This window comes from Pogona vitticeps, chromosome 3 (genome assembly GCF_051106095.1).
Source record: "Pogona vitticeps strain Pit_001003342236 chromosome 3, PviZW2.1, whole genome shotgun sequence".
NCBI classification, from domain to species: Eukaryota; Metazoa; Chordata; class Lepidosauria; order Squamata; family Agamidae; genus Pogona; species Pogona vitticeps.
Window position 1 is genome coordinate 248258351 of NC_135785.1, and position 22897 is coordinate 248281247.

General features: G+C 40.0%; 1 protein-coding gene across 2 annotated transcripts; it reads left to right on the plus strand.

The window, feature by feature from the left end:
• The first annotated feature begins 2523 nt into the window (after positions 1-2523).
• On the plus strand, positions 2524-15353 carry LOC110089071 (matrix metalloproteinase-27). Of its 2 annotated transcripts, XM_078390092.1 has the most exons (12): positions 2647-2766; positions 2914-3034; positions 3891-4126; positions 5393-5541; positions 5638-5766; positions 6399-6509; positions 8899-9060; positions 9934-10054; positions 11476-11606; positions 12590-12749; positions 14220-14323; positions 14972-15353. In XM_078390092.1, the coding sequence occupies exons 3-12, from the start codon at positions 3963-3965 to the stop codon at positions 15070-15072; spliced, it is 1332 nt and encodes a 443-aa protein (XP_078246218.1). In that variant the 5' UTR covers positions 2647-2766; positions 2914-3034; positions 3891-3962; the 3' UTR covers positions 15073-15353. The 2 variants fall into 2 exon arrangements, with proteins under 2 accessions (XP_020667506.3, XP_078246218.1); XM_020811847.3 differs by lacking the exon at positions 2914-3034 and having other exon boundaries at positions 2524-2766.
• Positions 15354-22897: the final 7544 nt, after the last annotated feature.

Sequence of the window (22897 nt, forward strand, 5' to 3'; positions counted from 1 at the left end):
ATGACTCATTTGCATACATCACCCCTGGCATCAATGTAAATAAGCAAAAAACCATTGGGTAAATAAAAATAAATAAATAAATAAGCACTTTCAGAGTTGCCATTGAGTCCCCCTCCCCAAAGGTGACCTCTGTGGCAACCCCTATTTCTTACAAATGTCCCATTGACATCAGTCACTGTGATCTACTTCCTGGGGTTATAAGTCATCAAACAGGGCTAATGGACAGGCAGTTGTGGAGGAGAAAATGTTGGTGAAGATCCTGCAGCTTCCCTCTCTCACTTAGCTTTTGGTCCCTTTTAAGCTACAGGCCTCTAGTGAGCTGAACGTACTCACTTGGATGGTGTTACGAATGACATTTGAGGAACAGTGAGTTTCTATTTTCTTTTACTCAATTTCTACTTTTCAGTTACATATGTTATCATTACATTGTATTTGGGAAATGGAACACTGGGGGAGCGTACGGTGTAATAACTTTGTTTGCCTGCTTGGTGAAATGGTTGCATTTTGCTGGGTATGGGATGTGTCTATATATCTGTTTCCTCTCATGGATTGCCGCCTTGTCGTGGCGAAGGGGCTTGAGTAACTCAGAGAAGCTATGGGCTATGCCGCGCAGGGACACCCAAGATGGACAGGTCATAGCGGACAGTTCCGACTAAATGCAATCCACCTGGAGTAGGAATTGGCAATGCCACTCAGTGTCTTTGCCAAGAACACCCCATGATCAGAAACAAAAGGCTAAAAGATATGATGCTGGAAGATGGGCCCCTCAGGTCGAAAGGCATCCAACATGTTACTGAGGAAGAGCGGAGGACAAGGACAAGTAGCTCCAGAGCTAATGAAGTGGTTGTGCCAAAGCTGAAAGGATGCTCAGCTGTGGACGTGCTGGAAGTGAAAGGAAAGTCCGATGCTGGAAAGAAAAATACTGCATAGGAACCTGGAATGTAAGATCTATGAACCTTGGGAAGCTGGAGATGGTCAAACAGGAGATGGCAAGAATAAACATCGACATCCTGGGTGTCAGTGAAATAAAATGGACAGGAATGGGTGAATTCAACTCAGATAGAGACTTAGTCAGAACTCTTCCCTATGACCTGTCTGTCTTGGGTGTCTCTGCACGGCATAGCCCATAGCTTCTCTGAGTTACTCAAGCTCCTTCACCACGACAAGGCAGCAATCCATAAAAAAGCTTTATATGCACACGTGGGTGTTAAGATCATCAAAAAAAAGAGGCCTTTCTCTCAGTCCCATCACCTTCAGGTGGACAGAGGAGAGAACCACAATATCCCACATTCATAAACTAGAGGGGTTTTTTGTTGTTTTTGGAAGAATAGAATTGTCATGCTGCTGCTGGGATGTTGCCTTCTAAAATCAGTATTAAGATGCAGAAATGGGTGGGGGCTTGGGGGAGTGAATATGTTTGGTATCTCTGAGGGACACATCTCATAAACCTGGTGTCAAAAATAAGATTACTTTCAAGGAGATGACAGCGGAACTGAAGAGTCATTCTCATGCATTATGATACACAAGGTCCTCCCAAGTCATTATGATACCTAAAGAAGATCAAATGGCCTTCCCCACTCACTACTTCAAGGCGAAGTGTATCTACAGCCAGGAATTTAGTTTGATACATGAAGCAGAAAATCCTACAGGTAGACTCCCCAAATCTAGGTGTAAAATCACAATTGCAACAAACTCTGTGTCTGTCAATTTCCTGGTCTTTCACAGTTCTCATTGTGCTGCACTGAGGAGCTGCCTTACTCTGGCTCATGTTAAGGCCAGCCTTGATGGTTCATGAAGTGCACAACCGATGTGACTTATGCCCAAGAGTGTTACTGAAATAAAATTACTCTCACACTGATCCTAGACTGAAAATACTCACACTACCTTTGAAGCACATAGTGTTACCTTTGTCTTCCTCCTCATCTTGATTTTTTATTTATTTATTTTTTAATTTAAATCTCAATGGAAATCTGAATGTAAGACAGATGTGCACGCCACTGATTGGCCAATTTGTGTCTCTATGACAAAACCACTTCTTCATTCTCAGAGCATCTGCTTGGTGTTCATAGGCCGGCCCTTGTATCCATCATGAGGAACCTCCCACAAACACTCTTCTGAAGCGAAACTTTAAATAAAAAAAATAGAGAGAGAGAAAGCAGGAAGCATTTGAATTTGAGACAATTTGTAATTCCAGCTTTAGATCAAAGGGATAAATTTTGAAGAAAACTTAAAGCACTCAACTGCTGTTTTATCTTCCTACATACTATATATTTGTTTGATAACTATTAACAACAACAACAACTTACTGGATAACAAGTAAATTACTGTAATCATCAGATGCAGTTACTTCTTGTAATTGTGTTAAAAGCAGGGCATGCAGCTAAGGCCGAGGAACCCATTTTGGAGATAAGCCAGAAAGATTTTGTGTGTGTGCTTGTTTTTGTAAAGAAAATACCATATATAAACTTCAAAGGATTACAAAACCAAGATTTATTGTGACACCTTCTCTTGACGTGTACTCTTTCTGTTGCTAATCAGAGCATGATAAACTGTGAGTCAGTCTACAGCTGGCTTCATGAAACATAAAGCTTGAAAGTCAGAATTAATTGCAACAGTCCAGTGTGACACTTTTGCGCTCCTTAAACAAAGGGGCTGTGTTTTAAGATGAAGAGCCTTCTGCTTTTGCTATTGTCTGCTGCATTCTCATACGGACTCCCGGTTTTGTCAGGGAAAACAAGTGAAGAGCAAAAGATGCAGCTTGCACAGGTAACAATGTGTTCCCTTCTCTGAGAAGCTTGGAGGCGTTGGCTTCCAGATTCTGGATTTTGCCACAGTCTGTCTCCTCTGAAAGTACAAAGAGGACTTTAAGGGGAGGGCAAGGTGGACCTTAAAGATATATTTGCTTGCTTGTAGGGGCAGAAAGAGAGGATCTGGGGCTCAGCAAGGGAGAGTCTTCTTTTGGCATCATGGAAGCAAAGAAAAATAGAAGTATCCAGTGTGATTTTTGTCAAAAACTCTCAAAGTGGTTTTAAGGGTATATTTTGCTCTCATTCTCTCTCTCTTGCTTTGTCTGAGCCCCTTGTTCTGTGATATGGAGGATAATGGAACTGGCTTCGTTAATATACATTGTTAAGTTACTATACTGATAACAATACATAATTGTAAGTAATGTTTACTACAGTACATAATGTAAGTGAATGGCTTTAAATGCTACACAAATGTAATGCTAGACAAATACAAATGTGCTGTATACGAGTGCTGTAATAGTATAAATATCCTATTGGAACTTGATTCCAGAGTATGTGAAATCACATTACGTCATGGAGGCAAACTGTAACTAATTAGCACTGTGTCTGTTGTGTGCCTCGTTATGTGACAAGGAGCACATCTGGTACTTTGTTGATGAGCTGCAATTTTCTGCCTGAAATCATACAATGTTGTTTACTTGGAGTTAAATCCCAATCGATTTTAGCCAGGGTTTTCATACATGCCTTTAAATATGATGAACTGTAACACAAATCAGTCAGTTAGACTGAAATTAGAGCAAAACAGCCCACATAGAAACCAGAGTGTAATCTTAAATGTATAAATGGAGGAAGAATAAATCAAGGGCAGAAAAGGAGGCCCAAGTGGTATCCTGCTAAATGGCCCCATTTCTTATAGTGCCTATTTCAGGTTCAAATCTGTAGCAGCCAATAAAGGAGGGCATTTTAAAATTAATCAGAGCAAACATATATATAAAAAATTCATGACGTGGTTGCAAACAGTCAAATTTAGCCTTGAACAACTATTGGGGCTGTAACTGCAAAAATCTTGTGCTTGTAGCATTTGTTTTTCGTATATAATTAAATGATGCTCTTCCTTTGCTGTGATTTTTCTAATTTTGCCAGGACTATTTAAATCAGTTTTATACACAAGAACAGGAACCAGGGCAGCGGGGGTGGAAAAGCAATTACTCCTTTATGGACAAAATCCGACAGATGCAAACATTTTTTGGACTGAATGTCACCGGAAAGGTCAATGCAGCCACACTGGAAGTTATGCAGCAACCGAGGTGTGGGGTACCTGATATTGGACAGTATGTCTTGGCTCTTCCTGGGTGGGAGAAAACCAAGCTTACATACAGGTAATGAATACTTTGGTGCAATAAGAAGTGAATTAAAGTTGTCCTCAACATCAGGAATGAGCAACTACAATGACTGGACCGTATCCCCCACAATCCATTACCTAGGCTGGCTAGAGCTAATGGGAGTTACCATCCTCAACATCTGGAGGGCCACAAGCTGTCCACGTCATCATATGTACATTGACATGGGAGTAAGCACTGAATCCAGAGAGAACTTGACCAGATAGGTGGGATATAAATAAATAAATAAATAAATAAATAAATAAATAAATAAATAAATAAATAACTAGAACTTCCTTCTTAAGTGAACATGCATATGGTTTGGCCGCTGCAACAAATGCCTCCTTCATTGCAAAGCCTGGAGACTACAATACCCAGAATTCCTCAGTCACTTAAAGATTCTGGGAGTTACGGTCTCACAGAAGTAATTTTTTCAAGCCTTAAGTTCATTATATATGACAAGGGTGGGTTTCCATTATCCCTCTCCACTGGCTATGTAGGCTAGGAAAGATGGGATTTGGAGTCCAACAAGCCCTTTGAATACACATTCACCAACTTTTGTATATGAATTAGGTTTTAAATAGCAATCACCATCCGTTTTCCTTTTCTCACAGTTTGTGCATTATACTACCCACAGTGTGAATAATAACAGTCACTTTTAGTTCTAAGTTCACAGTAGTACTAAATAAGGGCTACCGTTACAGATTACTGATCACTTGAAGTTGAAACTTGTCAGTGTAATCACAGACCTTTGTGACTGAGCACCCATACTTCCAAATAAAGATTGTGTTTACTGTACTTCCCTGTGACCAACCATAAAAGAAGACCAGCTAATATGCAGACTGTAGGAGGTGTGATAAATTTCTGCTGTGACATTCAGATGTTTTCAGTAGTTAAAGATTTCTATTTTCTAATCAATGACTATCTATAACATATACTTTGGGGCATTTCAAACTGGTCAATGTATAAAATCAGTACATTCTTAGCAAATGCCTTGGAGATACATCATGTAATCATCTTCAGTTCACAGCATTTGATTAAACAAAATAACCCCCCTGTGAATTGGACTTATATTTTAAAGCAGTTGGTGGGGAGGAAATGAAATCAAAAGCTATCTGAAAACTTCCTCCACTCTATTCTCCATCTCTGCTTCTGAATGAAAATGTTTGGTGTTGGGGTGTATTATCGTACACAATTATCATAACGATGATACTGACGACATGAAACCGAGACTTTCTTTCTGCCAGTTCCATTTTATTCTCTTAGGATTGTGAATTATACTCCTGATATGGAAAAAGCTGACGTGGACACAGCCATCCAAAGAGCATTTGAAGTTTGGAGTACAGTGACTCCTTTAACCTTCAGGAGAGTTCATAATGAGAGATCAGACATCATCATTGAGTTTGCAACTCGAGGTAACCTGTGCATGCTGCAGCAACTTTAAAATTCATTCAGCTGTTGCAGTTGTTAGGACTCTGTGTATAATCATGCCTTCCTGTGATGTTGCTTAGTGCATGGCCGCTGTCCTCGGCATTTTGATGGGCCCCTGGGAGTCCTTGGACATGCTTTCCCACCTGGCCATCCCCTTCGTGGAAATGTTCATTTGGATGAAGATGAAGCCTGGACGGCCAGACTGGAAGGTAAGCAAAGGTGTTGTCCTAAAATCAGAAGTACAAGAGTTCACCAGAGCCAGAGCTTTGAAAGTAGCCATAATGAGGACTGGAGGATTCTGGGAATCGAAGTCAACAAAATTAACTTTGCAAAGCTCTGAAATTCATGTAGACACATGTGCTATTCTCCGAGGCACAACAGGGTTAGCCTTTGCATTTATATTGCAAACACAGTAAGAAATGTTCCAAGAATTTGCATTTTCTAAAAAGGAAAGGTAACAGATTAACAGCATTAATTCAGACATATTTTAAGCTGGATACATCATATTTGTGTCTCCTTTACGCTCCATGCTGCAAGAGGTGACTGGAGACATTTCACACAAATTCTGTACTTCCCAAATCCAGAATGTATTCTGGTAGTCTCCAATACCTTATTTTCTTAAGTTCAATGTACAGAGAACCCAGTGGTTGAAATTGAAAACTATAAAACTCTGGAATACAAAACACAACATAATCCCAGCTATAAAGAATTTGTCCTTACATTCCCACAGTGCCCATAAAATTACAGCCATTATCTGATTATTTTCCTTATTCTGAGTGTATGAATTTCAGAAAAAACAATAAAACTTGAAAGCCTCCTCATCACTTCATTGGTTTTCCAGCCCCAGGGCGAAGAAGATCAGTCAAATACCCTGATGATGTCATTGCTCCTGCATTGAGAAAGGTCCCAGAGCTATACTCACCTGTGATCCCTGCTCATTACAGCACCATTGGTAAGCTGAAAACCAGTACTTTCTGCAAATTATTTATTTATTTATTTATTTATTTATTCAATTTCTACCCCGCCCCTCTAGACAACGTCTAGACAACACCTTTGCTTACCTTCCAGTCTGGCCGTCCAGGCTTCATCTTCATCCAAATGAACATTTCCACGAAGGGGATGGCCAGGTGGGAAAGCATGTCCAAGGACTCCCAGGGGCCCATCTACTTATATTATAGTTTAATATAAACTTGCTTTATATTAAGATGGCAGTAACAAAGAAACTATTTTATCATGTTAGGCAAAACAGATGAAAAGATAATGAACAAAAGTGAAATGGCATCCTTCAGAGGACTCAAGTTTAAATACATTAACAATGTTTTCCAGTACTGTATGTTTCTTTTTTGTCAGGAATGTATATACTGTATATATACATGAATGGGAACCGTGTTTCTATGGACACATATCTATATCTATCTCTCTTCATCAATACATTTTTCCTTAATTTATATCCTGTGCCTTCTCTCTTCCAAAAATATACTGATTCTTCTGTTGGGGTACAATCTTTATGTTTAGTAAAAACATGTTCTAAGAAAACATTCCAAATTCCTTTAAAACTGTTTTCTTTCAATAATCCTTTTCTAACATTCAGTTTGCAAGTTAACTTATCCTTAATAGCTAGATCCCATATCTCATTCTTCCATTCTTCCAAACTCCGTTGATTATGATTTTTCAAATTCCTTGGAAATATCAATCTTTCTGCTTTTAACATAATAACAGTCAGTTCCATTTTTCCTCTCTCTAATTGATTGTTTCCATATATTTTAACAGAGCCCACTGCTCTTCTTTTAGGATATTTGCTCCATGGTTACCCTCAAATGGAAAGGCGGTGCCTGCCCCACAAAATCCTAAATGAATTTATTAAACAAAGAAAGATAATGTGTGCACAAATGATGCCACCAGACCAGCCTTCTCCCCCAACCCACCCCAAAAACTTCCTGCAGACACTCTTGTTTTCTTCAATCTGTATTTGTGGAGCACTGCAAGAAACCAAGGTAGATGTTGGTGGGAGGGGAGAACATTTGTATTTACAAAGATGCTTAGCTTCAGTGGCTCTTTCATTGTCAAGGCTCAGGAAGCATAAGGGATCCCCTGAATGATGCAAAGAGAAACTTTTATTTCTTCAAAAAATGAGATAGACCACTCCTTTCCACCAGTCAGGCCTAACCTGGGCCTAGCAGTTCATTGAACCCTGGACTTGGTATAGCTAATTCCCATCCCTCAGCTCCAAGTGGAGATTGCCAAGATAGGGATGAATGTATTGGGCTGAACAGCCTCCTTCATTCCTCCATCTTTTCCTCCATCTTTTGATACCAGCATAACTGGAGAAGTGAGTCCCACTGTTCATAGGCACCTATTTCATCCTCTTCTTGGGACCCCAGTCAAGATAGCTATGGCAGATGGTCAAATGTACCTGTGGCAATCCCCCATGTCACTCATGCCATTCATATTCATGAGCTGATTCGCATGAATCTATGAGAGGACTGGAGAGGCGGAGTCAGCCGCTGCATGAGGCTTGACGGGAGAAGGAGGAGTCAGAGAGAGAGATATAGGGCTGGTTAGGCAGAGGGATAGAGATTGGGATGAGATACTGAGAGGGATAGAGCTGGTTAGAAAAATAGGTAAAGAAGGTGGTCATGATATTGCAAGAGAAAAGAAGTATGTTCTGAGAGAACTGTTGATGAATTGCTTATGCATAATGTGTATCTGAAGAACTTCTGTTATTATTCAATCTGCTTCATTTCGATAAATTAAGTTCTGTTTCTGTTCACAAGTCAAGTGTTCTGACAAACGCCATTTATATTGTGGATTGAGGTAATCCACTGGTGGCAGCAAGAAGAAAACGCAACATGAGCCGTTGTGAGGGAAAGACAAGCAGGAGTCACGAGGGCAAATGCCACAGTACCTTTAAAAATGAACCATCAGCTTTTTTGTTCCATCCCTATCTCAGGTCAACAGGATACTAGATTCCCCAGCATGTTCTGGTACTTATATGTCTATTTTTATCCAGTTGCCTCCAGCTGATGGCAATCCTGTGAATGAGCAATCCCCAAAATTTCCTGTCCTCAACTGTCCTGACCAACTCTTTTAAACTCAAGCCTCTGGCTTCCTTTACGGAGTAAATCTGTCTCGTGTTTGGTCTTCCTCTTTTCCTGCTGCCTCTGAATTTTTCTAGCATTATTGTCTTCTCCAGTGTGGATTATTTTATCCATGTGAGTCCAGAAACAAGAATGGCAGTGGAATTGAGGTTTGCATTCACATCAGAGTCCATATTTATCTTTGTTCTCTTTCACATCAGAGTCCATATTTATCGTTGTTCTCTTATTTATGTCTTTATTTAGAATTCAACTTGTGGTTGGTGGCTGCTCACGAGATTGGCCATGTGCTTGGCCTGGCGCATTCAAGTGACCCAAGAGCACTGATGTTCCCAAATTATAAACCCATTGATCCTGAGGATTTTCCACTTGCCCAAGATGACATTGATGGCATTCAAGCCATCTATGGTATGAAGAAATTAGAAATGATAATTAAAAATAAATCTTCAAAAAGTATTTTACACCCGCAAAGAATTAAGTTCTTTATTGTAAAATACAGGCGTTTTGAAGTAACTCCCACAATTTAATGTAATTATAGTAATAACCTCTGTAGTTCCAACTAATGCTTGCAATTATCTCAATGTAGGACTCAATTTGAGGGTAGGAGAAACTTCAAGCAGACAAAAAGATGTGACGAGAAATGTACCTCTTTAAGTAACATGAAAGCAGCATTATTTCTATGGAGTTCTCAACCTGCCTACCAAACCAAAGTAACTCTTTATCTAACCTGGGGTGAGATATTTTATCTAACATGAGATGCATTTGGCACATTTCTAGAAGAGGTGTTCCCCCAAGTGGTCATGAATTTGACTCAACTCCATGAGGCAGTGGAAGACAGGAGGGCCTGGCATGCTCTGGTCCATGGGGTCACGAAGAGTTGTACACGACTTAATGACTAAACAACAGCAACAAAAGAGGGGAACACAGTCAGCATGCCACCATGCCATTAGGAGGTTTTTAGTTATTTTATTTTTAGAGTGAGATTAATGCAGATCCTTGGAAAAGATATTTTATGTGCTTTTTGAAGTGGTAGCCATGACAGTCTGTGAAAGCATATCAACACGAAACAAGAGAAAATAAAAACAAAAATAAAAAATGAAGAGAAAAACATTGTCACAACGTTTTTGTCTTCATTATATATATTTTTATTTTTGCTTTTGTTTTCTTCGGTGTTTCTTGTTGATATATTTTATGTATTTATTAGTTTATTTGTATTTCTAATATTGGGTTATTGACCATAAAAAATTTTATATATCTAATTTATCCATTTGGTTATTTCAGGACCATCATTAAATCCTCCAAAGAAGCCAGTGAAGCCAGCAAAACCTAAAGCTTGCAGTCCTAAAATATCATTTGATGCTGTCACTACACTTCGAAGAGAAATAATATTTTTAAAGGGCAGGTAAACACGACATACTCCAAAACAAGTCAATTGGCAATAGAGAACTTTATTTGCCTAACCACCAATGACATTTCAGTCTCTTTGATTGACTGATTAATGAATTGATCAACAGCTGTAACAGCTCCTCTCATAGGTGTAGCTAAGAGGAATTCTTAGAAACCCAGTTTAGAAGCTGATCAGACTGATTTACAGTAACATAAACATAGTGACACCCAAGATAGAATAGAGTTTCTGTTGTTGTATTGCCCACCCCACAGCACAACTCTTTCAGAAGTAACTAAGATGCTCTCAGGGTTGCATTGGAGTATCCTCAGCTTGTCTTTTCAGATGTCTCTGCATTGCATACAAAGACTGGCCTATCAGTGGTGGCTCTGGACATCAGGTCCTTCATGATGATTGTGAGTCTGACTCAAGGGGTGTCGTGAACTCAGAAGGCAGTACTGCGAGACTCCTTTCTAATGGCCAAGATGTTGGCCTGTGGGACCACTTAGAACTCCATTCTATTCCCCATGTTATTTAACATATACATGAAAGAACTGAGATAGATAGTCCAGAGTTTCCAGGTTGAGCTGCTGGATAGCTCAGTGGTTTAGCTCTCTAGCTGCAGAACCAGAGGTGGGAGTTTGATTCCCCACTGTGCCTCCTTAACAGGGGGTGGACTCAATGATCCATAGAGTCCCTTCCAGCTCTGCAGTTCTAAGATTATTATTTCACCAGTATGCAGATCACACCAATATCTGTTTTCCTTCCAAATATGAAGAGGCTATTTCAGTCCCAAACAAGTATCTGGTTTTCATAATGGACAGGATGAGTGCAAATATACTGAATTCTAGAGAAATTCTTGGTCAGCTAGTTAAAATGCAGACCAGGGAACAGGGAATCAACCTGTGCTGTATGAGGTCACAATTCTTCTAAAAACTCAGATTTTTACTTTGCTAACCCTCCTGGATTCATCTGTGAGCATGGATGCTCAGATGTCATGAGTGGACAGGAGAGGACCTTTACAGTGGCAGCCCCCAGGCTGTGGAACATCTTCCCATTGGAAGCTAGGCTGACCCCTTCTTTGCAATCCATCTATCAGCAGGCAAAGACTTTTCTTTTTAGGGAATAAGTAACTGGCTGGCAAGGAAATGTTTTTGATGGCGATGTGTTACCTTGTCTTTCCAAATGTGATTTTAAACTGTTCTATTCAGTAGCTTTAATATGTAATGTGCTTGTTTTTGAATATTGTAATAAAGCATATTTTTAACTAGCTTAGGATTTGTCTTTTAGATATTTTGTAAGGCACCTTGGGTCCTTTAACTGGGAGAAAGGTTTGGTACAAACAGAATGAATGAATAAAGCAGTTGTGTTTCTCACCTAATTTTAAAATGATTTCTAGTCATAATTTGGAAGATAGATTAATATTGCATTGATTTCAGATATCTCTGGAGAGTGTACCCAAGTCATTCTGAAGTAGATTTGGAATTGATTTCTACCTTTTGGCCTTTCTTACCATCTGGCATCCAAGCAGCTTATGAAAACATGAATGATCAAGTTTTCTTTTTCAAAGGTAATCCCTATTATTTGTATTATTTGAGATAGAGTCTTAAGAGGACTCTTCTAGAACATTCTTGAATGTCACTGGAATTCATTAGAAAATTATTAGGGCTTCCTTGGTAAAAAGAACAGTTAGGAAAGACATGTTTACTTTTAAAAACCAAGCTTGTTTTTGTCTTCCTCTGAAATATCCAGCCAGTGGAAAATGTTATTTTCGAGGGTACTGCCAGTTTATGCAACACTTGAACATTAACTGCACATGAGTGAGTTGGATCTTTGCACATCTCTTTCATGTGAAAAGCTATAGGACCGCAATTTCTGTTTTCTCAGAAAACTATCCTCAAGCAATGGACTGAGAGCAGAAATTGCTGTTATAGATCACAAGCTTCCAGCCTGTGGGCCATGACACCAAAGGAGGTTGCTATGGATCCCGTCACACTATCCATCATGGCATGGTGTAAGGTGTGGGTAAAACCAAGTAGAGGCAAAGGTAGAATTTATTACTGCGCAGCAGGGTTGACCAAGATGTAGTTGAAGGCAAGCCTTTGTCTAGCCCCTGCCCCTGTCCTGCCACCACTGTTACCACTGAATTTGCTGCCGCACCCCTGAACTTTGGCGGCACAAAGTCTAAAGAAAAAACTACTTTGATGAAAGGCACAAGGGGGGTCTTTCCCCACAACTGTGACCTTGGAAGTCCAATTCTGATTGAAAACAAGGCTTTGTTTCTCCACATGCAAATTGTTGTCTTTCTTCTTACCACCACCACTAAATTAAATGGCTCAGCAATGGCAGAGTACTATGCAATGCACTTTGTAATCCAGTGGGCCCCACACCACCCTTGCAAAACTGATTATCCCAGTCCTAAGATACGAAAACAGTGAATTGCTCTCATATTGATTTGCTGTAAAGAGGACCCAGTGAGACTTTTCAAAATAAAGCAGAAACTGTTTGACAAAAGTTTATTTCTTTATTTTTATTTATTTTTTACTTGAACAGATAATCACGTTTGGATGATTAGCGGGTTTCAGATGCAGCCTGGCTACCCTAAAACCATCGACAGTTTGGGCTTCCCACAAAGCACTAAGAAAATTGATGCTGCTGTTTTTGATAAAAATACTCAAAAAACCTATTTCTTCGTGGGTAACAAGTATTGGAGGTGAGATATCTGATTACATACATTTTGTAGAAATATATAGGCAACTCATGAGGCTATCATAAGATGTACACTTCTCCCATGAATTGCACATGTTTGAGCAGCATTGTTTTGGGTATACACAGTTTTTTTCTCAATCAATTAATATTCCAATAAATAAATAAATATTCAGTAAATAAATATTCAATAAATACAGTGCCCCTAACCACCCAACAACCTCCGATATGCAGATGATACCACTCTGATGGCAGAAAGTGAGGAGGAATTGAAGAACCTTGTAATGAGAGTGAAAGAGGAGAGTGCAAAAAACGGTCTGAAACTCAACATCAAAAAAACTAAGATCATGGCCACTGGTCCCATCACCTCCTGGGAAATAGAAGGGGAAGATATGGAGGCAGTGTCAAATTTTATTTTCCTGGGCTCCATGATCACTGCAGATGGAGACAGCAGCCCCGAAATTAAAAGACGCCTTCTTCTTGGGAGGAAGGCGATGACAAATCTTGACAGCATCTTGAAAAGCAGAGACATCACCTTGCCAACAAAAGTCCGAATAGTCAAAGCTATGGTTTTTCCTGTCGTGATGTATGGAAGTGAGAGCTGGACCATAAAGAAAGCAGACCGCCGAAGAATTGATGCCTTTGAATTGTGGTGCTGGAGGAGGCTCTTGAGAATCCCCTGGACTGCAAGGAGAACAAACCTATCAGTTCTAAAGGAAATCAACCCTGAGTGCTCACTGGAAGGACAGATCCTGAAGCTGAGGCTCCAGTACTTTGGCCATCTAATGAGAAGAAAAGACTCCCTGGAAAAGACCCTGATGTTAGGAAGGTGTGACGGCAAGAGGAGAAGGGGACGACCGAGGATGAGATGGTTGGACAGTGTCTGCGAAGCAACCAACATGAACCTGACACAACTCCGGGAGGCAGTAGAAGACAGGAGGGCCTGGCGTGCTCTGGTCCATGGGGTCACGAAGAGTCGGACACGACTAAACGACTAAACACACAACCACCCAGAACCCCATGAGTTCAACGCCAAAGGTGTCAAAGTGATTCAACTTCCTTGGTTCCCATTAGTCTTAAAAGCCCTACATGATTTTAGGCTACATCATCCAAAAATGAGTTTTAGAGTGCTCACCTTCCAATAGATGCCCATGGAGGAGGCTAAACAACAATTCCTGGAATCTTCCAAAAAAAAAAATCACTTTTCCAAATCAAGGCAAAGGTGAAATTTAGATTGTCTGCAACATATTCAATATCAATAGATCCAATCAATCAGATTCCTTTCATGCAAATGTTTTTTGGAAAATGGCAATGATCTTTACTGGGTTTTTGGTTTTGGGTTGTTTTGTGCTTATAGTGAGACAAAAAAATCGATAGGATAAAGGTACATGCAAAATGTAGGCCTATGTGCTAAATTCATTAGGCAGATTCAGGATCTATGGTAAATAAATTCATTTCCTCAAACTGTGTTATTCAGGTATGATGAAAACAGTCAATCTATGGACAAAGGCAACCCGCGAAACATAAAGAATGATTTTCCTGCAATTGGGCAGAAGGTTGATGCTGTTTTTCAGCATAATGGTAAGTGAAAAGAGAGTCAGGTTAGAGTAGATTATCTACATAGGAGAATCACTCCTTTCAATGGTAAAAGACATCTTCCTGTGATTGTCCTCAACTGCCTGTCATGCATTTCACATATTTTGTTTTGTGATTGGTCATTGGAAAGTAAATGCAGACCTAATTTGCAAGTCTGATTGCAGAAGCATCAAGTCAAACATGAGCCCAACTTTGGGGAAACATTCTAATCACAGGATCATACTTTTCAATAGTTCTCTGCCACTTGAAAAACAGATTCAGATGGTTTTAGTGATGCATGATAGAGGAAGCTGTAAGAGGCAGGAGAGATTATCTTTCTTCCAGTTTTTCTGTTGTATATTTCTGTTTCTTACAAAATTATCCTTCTAGGCACACAAATCTTTCAGAGCTACATTCCTAGACATCAGATGTGGAAACAAAAGCCGTGCTTATATTCCAATGACCAGTAACTTTGCATTACACTCAAATCAGTGATCCTGGTCTAAAAGAAAGCACTTCATTTAACATGGCAGCTTAATTACCCATGGTTTCCAGCTGGCTTGTTATGAAACCAGAATTCATTTCTTTAAAAGAACAAGATTCCTCAGCAATATAACTCTGCTATAATACAATCTTTCTTTTTTTTCTTTCTAGGACTCTTCTATTTTTTCCAAGGGTCTAAGCAATGGGAGTTTGATCCAAATACTAAAAGAGTGATCCGTGCAATGAAAAGCAACAGCTGGTTTAACTGTTAAGGAAGGGGAAAAATTAAACACCAAAGTCTTTTCAGGATGTGTCTCTCATGACACTAAAAGCTACTTATTATTTTGTGCCTAGGCACAAAGAGCCTAGTTAATTATACAAAAAATGGCATCAGCAGTGCACTTTTCCTGCAGGGCAATACCATATGTGTCTACTCAGGAGTAAGCCATACAGTGTTCAGTCAGCCTTACTTTTGAGTCAGGGAGTGAAGAACTGCAGCCTTAATGTTTTATAGTCTGGAACAGATTTTCAATAAAGCCTTTATTCTACAGTACACCTTGTGTTGACAGTTTATGTACGGTTGAGGGGGGAATCTGAAGCTACTATATTCTGAGTTTTTTTTAAATTTTCAATATAACTCATATAATACACGACAAAATTTCATATGATATTCTACATTCATATTCTGTAGTAAGATTTCATATAAAATTCAGGATTCACGCACACATTATATAGTAAGAAATGTTAAAGGGCAGAGAACTGAAGGTTATATAAGAAATTACTGCTTGTATTAGTCTATCGCTATAAGCAGAAATGGTTGTACCAAAGAATTGTCAGAGAATAGTCAGGGAAAGTAATATGGTGGGTAGATACAAACTGAGTAGCAATAGGACATAAATATCCTAACTGACATCTGTAATAGAGAAAGCTAGTGATTCTGGGTTCTCAGACTCAGTCATTCCTTACCAGGTTTTACTCTGAACTGCATAGCTGCTATCCAAGGTGCTGAAACCATTTGGGGGATATGCTTTAGCTGCCCCTTGAATAGTTCCTGCAAAATTTAGACAAAAGCTCAGAGCAGATGGATCTGTCCCAGGAACTTGGAGTTATCAATCATCCCAATGGAAGAGCAGCTTCCCCCAATGTTGCTTATTTCACTCTTGTGGTTACTTTTATCATCTTGATTTACCGTTTGATTTACCATTTGTTTGTTATTGTTTGGCTTTCATTCTGTTAACCACTCAGAATAGTGCATTGCACTAATAAGGCAAGAAATGGAATGGAGTGGAATGAATGAATGTTTGGTCCTTCCAATGTGTGGGATTAAACTCTCATTGTGACCAGACGATGCTGCTGTTAGCAGTAGCACTGCCTGCCGCTGATGTCAGTTGTGCTCCAATGTATCTGGATCACACCTAATGGAGGAACTTGACACAGAACAACATCTAACAATTTCCACATGTTCTAAGGACTGTTTGGATGTGAACTTTTACTAGGACTCATCCTATTGTCTCTCTTCAAACTTATATTAGTTGTATTCATATACTACTCTATCTAAGCAAGAAAGTCCAAGCAGAGTACACTTCAAAGGTTAGTTAGTATGGATGTTTCCAGAGGAAACAGCATTGTTAAATGGCATTATTCAAAAACATCCAGCCATAAGCATCTTGCTACCAAAGTAGAATTGAGATGCCTTTTCGTGATATATCAATATGTGCCCCTCCCGCCCTGCTCCAGTTGTGAGCCACCTATGCAATAAAGAAACATTTCTGCTTCCCACGGTTGCCCTGCCGTGGATCTCACTAGTCTGTTCTTGAAAAAGGAACATCAGAAGCTTGTTCCCTGGTGAAACAGCTACAAATGAATCAAGGAATCACAGAATATGGAGTTGGCAGGGGCCTATAAGGCCATTGAGTTCAACCCCTATCTCAGTGCAGGAATACAAGTTCTCCATTCCACATCTTGTTGCTCATGAGGCTATTCGTTCACTCTGAAGTTGCAAGAAGGGGTTCAGATTCCCCCCCCCCCGGGCAGGGTCTCTGCACATTAACTGGCCATGCAGGGAAAGGGGGGGGGTTCAATAAACCAGCAGATGGTGCAGTTAACAAGCAAGTGAGGAAGCTTAGAATCAAGGCATCGTATTAGAATTAACAATGCCCTGAATTGTAAAAATGCAAGAGTCTTTTTCCTTACTTTTTTTACCAAAAAAAAGGGGGGGAGAGAGAATGTAAAGCAAACCAGAAGGGGATTGAACTCAAGAAAGGCACCCTGATCTTCTTTCCTCAAGTAAATAGGGACATGAGCTTTCTTTGACACGAGGCACACAGACTCCACAGAGAAAAATAAAATAAAAATCTTGCAGACCGGACTTTGCTGAGTGCTTATTGGCTTCCTCCTCTCCACCCATGGGGAGAGAAACTGCAAGAAAAAAGGATCTGAGGCCGAAGGTATATTTGTGTCTATGTGTGTGTCTATGTGTTTGTGTGCAGTTTGTCCTTCACAATGCAACAGGTGAAGGAGAAAGTCTGTATGCTTGCATGCATGTTCACACAGCTTGTTTTTCCTTTTCTGGTCCACTCAGAAAAGGAAACTAAACTGAACTTAATTTGAATTTATTCAATTTTTCCAAAAAAATAGAAAGCTAGAAAAGAAGAAAAACTTTGGATTTGAATGGGGAAACTCCAGGCTGATTTGCATTTGCCTCATGCAATCTGCAACAACAACAAAAATGCAAATCAGCCCACCTCCAACCCATAGTATTTCCTGCATTTGCTTTTGCAAGTCTGGATGGGACAAAGGTATTTTATCATACTATCAGTTTTGCCTAATTCCTTGGTGCAAGGCTATCTATGTTATTACCTCAACTATTATTTTGTTAAACAAATTCTTTGGAAGGTCATTTTCAGTACCTTCTGCCTTTCAGTCCCCACAGATTTCACTGTTTTCAAGTCTACCTACCCACCGAAGCATGTGAACACAATAACTTATGACATGTTTCTATCTCTCACCATTTCTGGGATCTTTCGAAGCAAGCTAGCAAGGAAACCTTTCAACATTTTAAAAAATATTATTATTTTCATTAATATGCTGTCTTCCCTTCCATCAGCTCAATATGGCATCCGTGGCTTTCCAGTTACTTTATCTTCACAGCAACCATGTGAGATACTTTAGGCTAAGTGTGAAGGATGGAAAAAGTGGCCAAAATATTGTTGCTTAGCATCATAAATCAGACTAGTGTAGGCCCATTGAATCAATGAGGAGTAAATGAGTCAACTACTCCATTAGTTCCATTGATTCAAAAGGGCCTACTGTAACAGGAACTTGTATTAGCATTTTAAGTCTCAGAGTAGGCCAGGGGAGTGGTATCAAGAGACAGGTACATAGCTGTCTCATGTGCTCCCAGAGGCATCTGGTGGGGCCACTGTGAGATACAGGAAGCTGGACTAGATGGGCCATTGGCCTGATCCAGCAGGGCTCCTTATGTTCTTATATAATGGAACTTATGGAGGAGCTGGCTTACCAAATCCTTGTGGATTCAATGGGCCTAGTCTAGTCCCATTGCTTACACTAAGCAACAGGATTTTGGCCAGTAAGTTCATGGCTCAATGGGGACTAGAACCTTGATCTCCCAAGTCCCAGTACAACACCCCTACCACAACACCACATTATTCTCTGGCTTTTATAAACCTTTTGTGGTAAGAAAGCATGGTATCTTTATCTATGAATTGGAGCCATGAACAATTAAGGGACTGCCGGCTATAATGTGGAAAGCACACATATTTTCCTTGCTGGATCCACATAAGAGGGTGCTGGTGTCACTGATTCATCTTAGTGTATCTGGAGGGCAAAGCTTACAGAACTAGGCGAGTCTCTTAACAACACCGACATTTACAATCCCAACAAAGAGTTTTCTGATAATCCATTGCCAGAGTGTGGGAGTTCATTGAAATGCCATCATATCCTTGGGAAGGAAATCATCACACACTCAGACTGCAAGAAGACACCTCCTATTAACCTTTCCCTGTCACAGAAGATTAAATGAAGATAGACAAGGTATAACCTTTCCAATCCCAATTGAAAGATTGTGTTTGATGAGTCAAATGAGTCTTCCACCGGAAGTGAAATGTTACTTACATGAAATATCATTTCAACCATTAATCACTATTTTATATTATGCTTGTCTATTACCAGGTAGAGTATATTTATTGCATAACTTTTATCAGATAACTTTTATCCCAGACGTATTTGTGGACATGCATCTGTCTATCAGACAGTGATGACGCTATGGTGCAACGCTGCCATTCCCCCATGCTGGCAGAGTTTCGACTGATAACATATCCAACAGTTTGAAATCTTCTAGATTTCTTAGGACGCTCTCCTCACAAGGGTTTTTAAGAATTTTACGAATGCTATCATATCTCTCATCAGTCTTTTTTCCTCACAGCTAAACCCACCCAGATCTGTCAGTCCTTCCTCACAGGGCTCTATTTCTAGTCCCCTAACCATCTCTGTTGCCCTCCTCTGAACGTCTTCTGGTTTATCTGCCTCCTTCTTAAAATGTGGTGTCTAGAACTGGACAGGCTACCTAAGATGATATCTAAGCAGTGCCATTAAAAGAACAGGGGAGGATGTCTAGATATAAGTAGCAAACAAAGCATTATGTATGTTCAACAGAAATACCCTCTGGCTTCCCCCATACAACCAAGATTTACCTGGCATAAGCTTTCAAGGTTTATTAGGCATAGTCCACTTCAAATTTATCCAAAGAAGTGAGCTGTAAATTTGTTAGACCTTGAGATGCCACAAGACTCCTCTTGGTTATGTTTCAACAAACTAACAGGATTGTCCCCTGAAAATGTATGCCCTTTCATGATATGCAAGATCTGCTGCTCAAGGCTGCTATTTCATTTCACCTGACCAAAAGGCCAGACCTGCCAGAGAAGAGGTAAACGTCCTATAAAATGTACTCCAGTTTTAGATAAAATCCAAGTCATTAGATTATCTGCTTCACTCATCTTTTTCAAACTATGTCTGTGTTCCATCACTTCACATTGGAAAGAGATTTTCCACTGAACATGACCATTGAATGCTTACTGTCATTCATCAGGCGCTATGATAAGCCAATGCAGAAGAATCAGGTCACCCAAACAGGTCACTGTATGGCCCGGGATCCTGTTCAGTACTTATGCCTGTGGAATTTCAACTGTGGAAGCTGTCATAGCTATCAGACAAGCTGCCAATCACACCCTGTCATGTTCCTGGTTGCAATACTGTCTTGCGTATCAGACACGATTTTGTGCAGCTGGCACTATTAAATCACTGCAGTGATGCATGCAGCTGGAGGTCCAGGCACAAAGAAATTGAACAGAATATTGGCCATGGATCACAAAGGTCTCACTTGATTTTGGTGTAAAGTCTTGTACAAAATGAAAATAAAAATAATATCTGTGCAAAACTGACAGGAAGCTGGTTACAAATATGCTGAACAGAAATCATATGATGTTGAATATTTTAATTTGCAGGAAAAATCAATTAGCTAACTCTGAATAAGCTCTGCAGACTTCGGAACCTGCCCACATACTGAACAGGTTGTGCCTTCAGCTTTCTGAATGAAGATCTACGACTGCCACCTAGTGGATTTATTTCAAAAAGTTCTACTATTTCACTTAGCCGAACCATCTGTGCAAAAGTCATATTATTGACTCTTGCATCTGAACTCTATAATTCTAAAAACCTGTAATCTGTGGTCTGATTAAAGAATGTAACATAAGAACCTTGGCACATGCTAAAGTTTTGCAGATGTATTCCAACTAAAAACATTAAAAGTTGTATTGATCGGGTACACTTTTGCACAGGAATTAATGGGAAAAATAGGTTTCCACAAGGACAAGCAATGGGAGCCACTCCACCCCCAAGAATCCTAAATTTATTCTATTAGTGTATATCTAGAATTTTTTTTAAAATAGGCCACTATAAAATCAAACAAATAGCTAGTTTTCAACATCATTCCACCTCAAGATGTGGTGAGCACTCCAACATTGGAGGCATTCAAAAGAAAGTTAAACAAACATCTGTCAGATATGATTTAGACAGACAGATAGACAAACAGACAGACTGACTCCTGTTGTCTAAGCATGTGGCAGAAAGGATGTTGTGCAAGTGACCCTCCCCTGACTGATCTAGCAGCCAGTACAAGAGCAGAAACATGATGGCCGGCCAGTGGAACCTGGGTGGGGTGTGACGATGCTTACATTGTTTGTTTGTTCATTTTTTCATTTGTTTCTTTGTTTGTCCGTTCATTCATTTCCTGCCCATGTGGTGGCAAAGCACTGTTCTGGGTGGATAATAAAAACAAACAAACACAGAAATCACCCGGGAACCACTGACCAGCAGAAGACACCCAAGTCATAAAAATGACACGAAAGGAAGAATGAAATCTCCAAGGTCAACAGCAAACTAAATTCAAATACAATCATATGGGGCAGCAAGAAAATCACAAGGAGAGGATGTTTCTCGGGGGGGGGGGTCTCAGATTTCACATGTTTCTTGAAGGTCAAAGGGGAGAGAGAGCTTGGTGTATATTCATAGGCAACATGTTCCACAGTTATGGCCACCACCAAAAAGGCTGAGTTCCTGGTGGTAGATTTATGGGCTTCTCTTGGGGTGACCATCCATAACCACAAAGACTAGAAGACTGGGTAGTCCTTAAGATAGACAATCTTAAGGAAAGCCACTCCAACAGGTCCAAAATCTGCTAGCCTGATTTTAAAAATAATAAACTTGAATGGAACTAGTTCACGAAAGGGAGGTAGCTGATGAATGAAGTAGCCAATTCCTCACCTTTGTGAGCTGCAACAAATGTAAGTATAAATGTTGCACACCTTAGGAGGGACCCAATTATGTGTCATCTAAGACCTTGTTTTGGCTGGCCTGATTCTACCTTCACACTGATAGGCCAGCTTTAGAATTTGGGCAACAATTTCATCAACCTTGGCCAGCACAATCACTGTTAACTGATGGTGGCATTTGCCATTTAGAATACACGAAGGGCACTATTTGGGATTTTCCCCCCTTAAGTTGTTGAACCAAGAGGTACTTTCATAGAAATGTTCTCCACAAAAGACTCAGTCTGAACGGGAAACCCAGAGTTTGCAAAAGGTACTGGCGGATTCCTGGAGCTGTAGTCCTCAAAAGTAAGTTCTCCAAGCTCAGTGGAAGCCTTTTTGAAACAAAGGACAAATGAATATCCACATTGACTCAAGTAATTCTGATGTCCAGGAACCATCTTCAACCTGTAGAATGTTCTGACTTGCCGTTCTGGTGGTTCATCAGATATGCTACCAGTACAGAGATTCGAGATTTCCCACATGTAAAGATGAGAGCTTCCAGTGGACAATTAAATATCTGTGCAATGGATGCTACTCAATGTGTGTGTGTTTGAATTTACTGATTCTACAAGGGGGAATGCACATCATTCTGTTTTTTCTAACATGTGGTAACCTGCTGCACATGGAAAGCTCTTCTGCTCATTCTGCCAGATGGGGCCCTGGAGGTATGTTCCCCAAGCCCTGCCTTTACACCACCAGTGGTTTTGATTGCAGTGCTAATATAAACAGGCAATTATTTTTGTTATGAGATGTTTATTTCACTCTTGTAACATACCTTGTGAGGAAAAGTCCACGGAGAACAAAAATATGGATATCAGCATTCTTTCTGAGGAAATACAAAAACAGAAGGAGAAGACATAGCAAAAAATGTCTAACATGTAATTAAGTCATTTTCTGGCTTGTAAGAATTAGTTTCTCCTCAGTAAAAGTTCTCCTGTCAGATGTTTTCAGTGAAATACAGCCATACCTTTTCAGCATTTTGCACAGTCAACTCAGGAGCAAGTTGGCGAGCATTCCAAAATTTTTGGAGGGAAAAAAAATAAATATTGATGAGTGGTGCCTATGGGTGTCGGTGGATCTGCATTTCTGATTGAACTATGTTCACTCTCATGCTTCTCCCCCATTTGTAGATATCTCCTCTAGTTGGGGTGGGGAGTGTGGAAGCTAAGAACATAAAAACGTACCACCAGGTCTTTTTGATCTGTGCTGG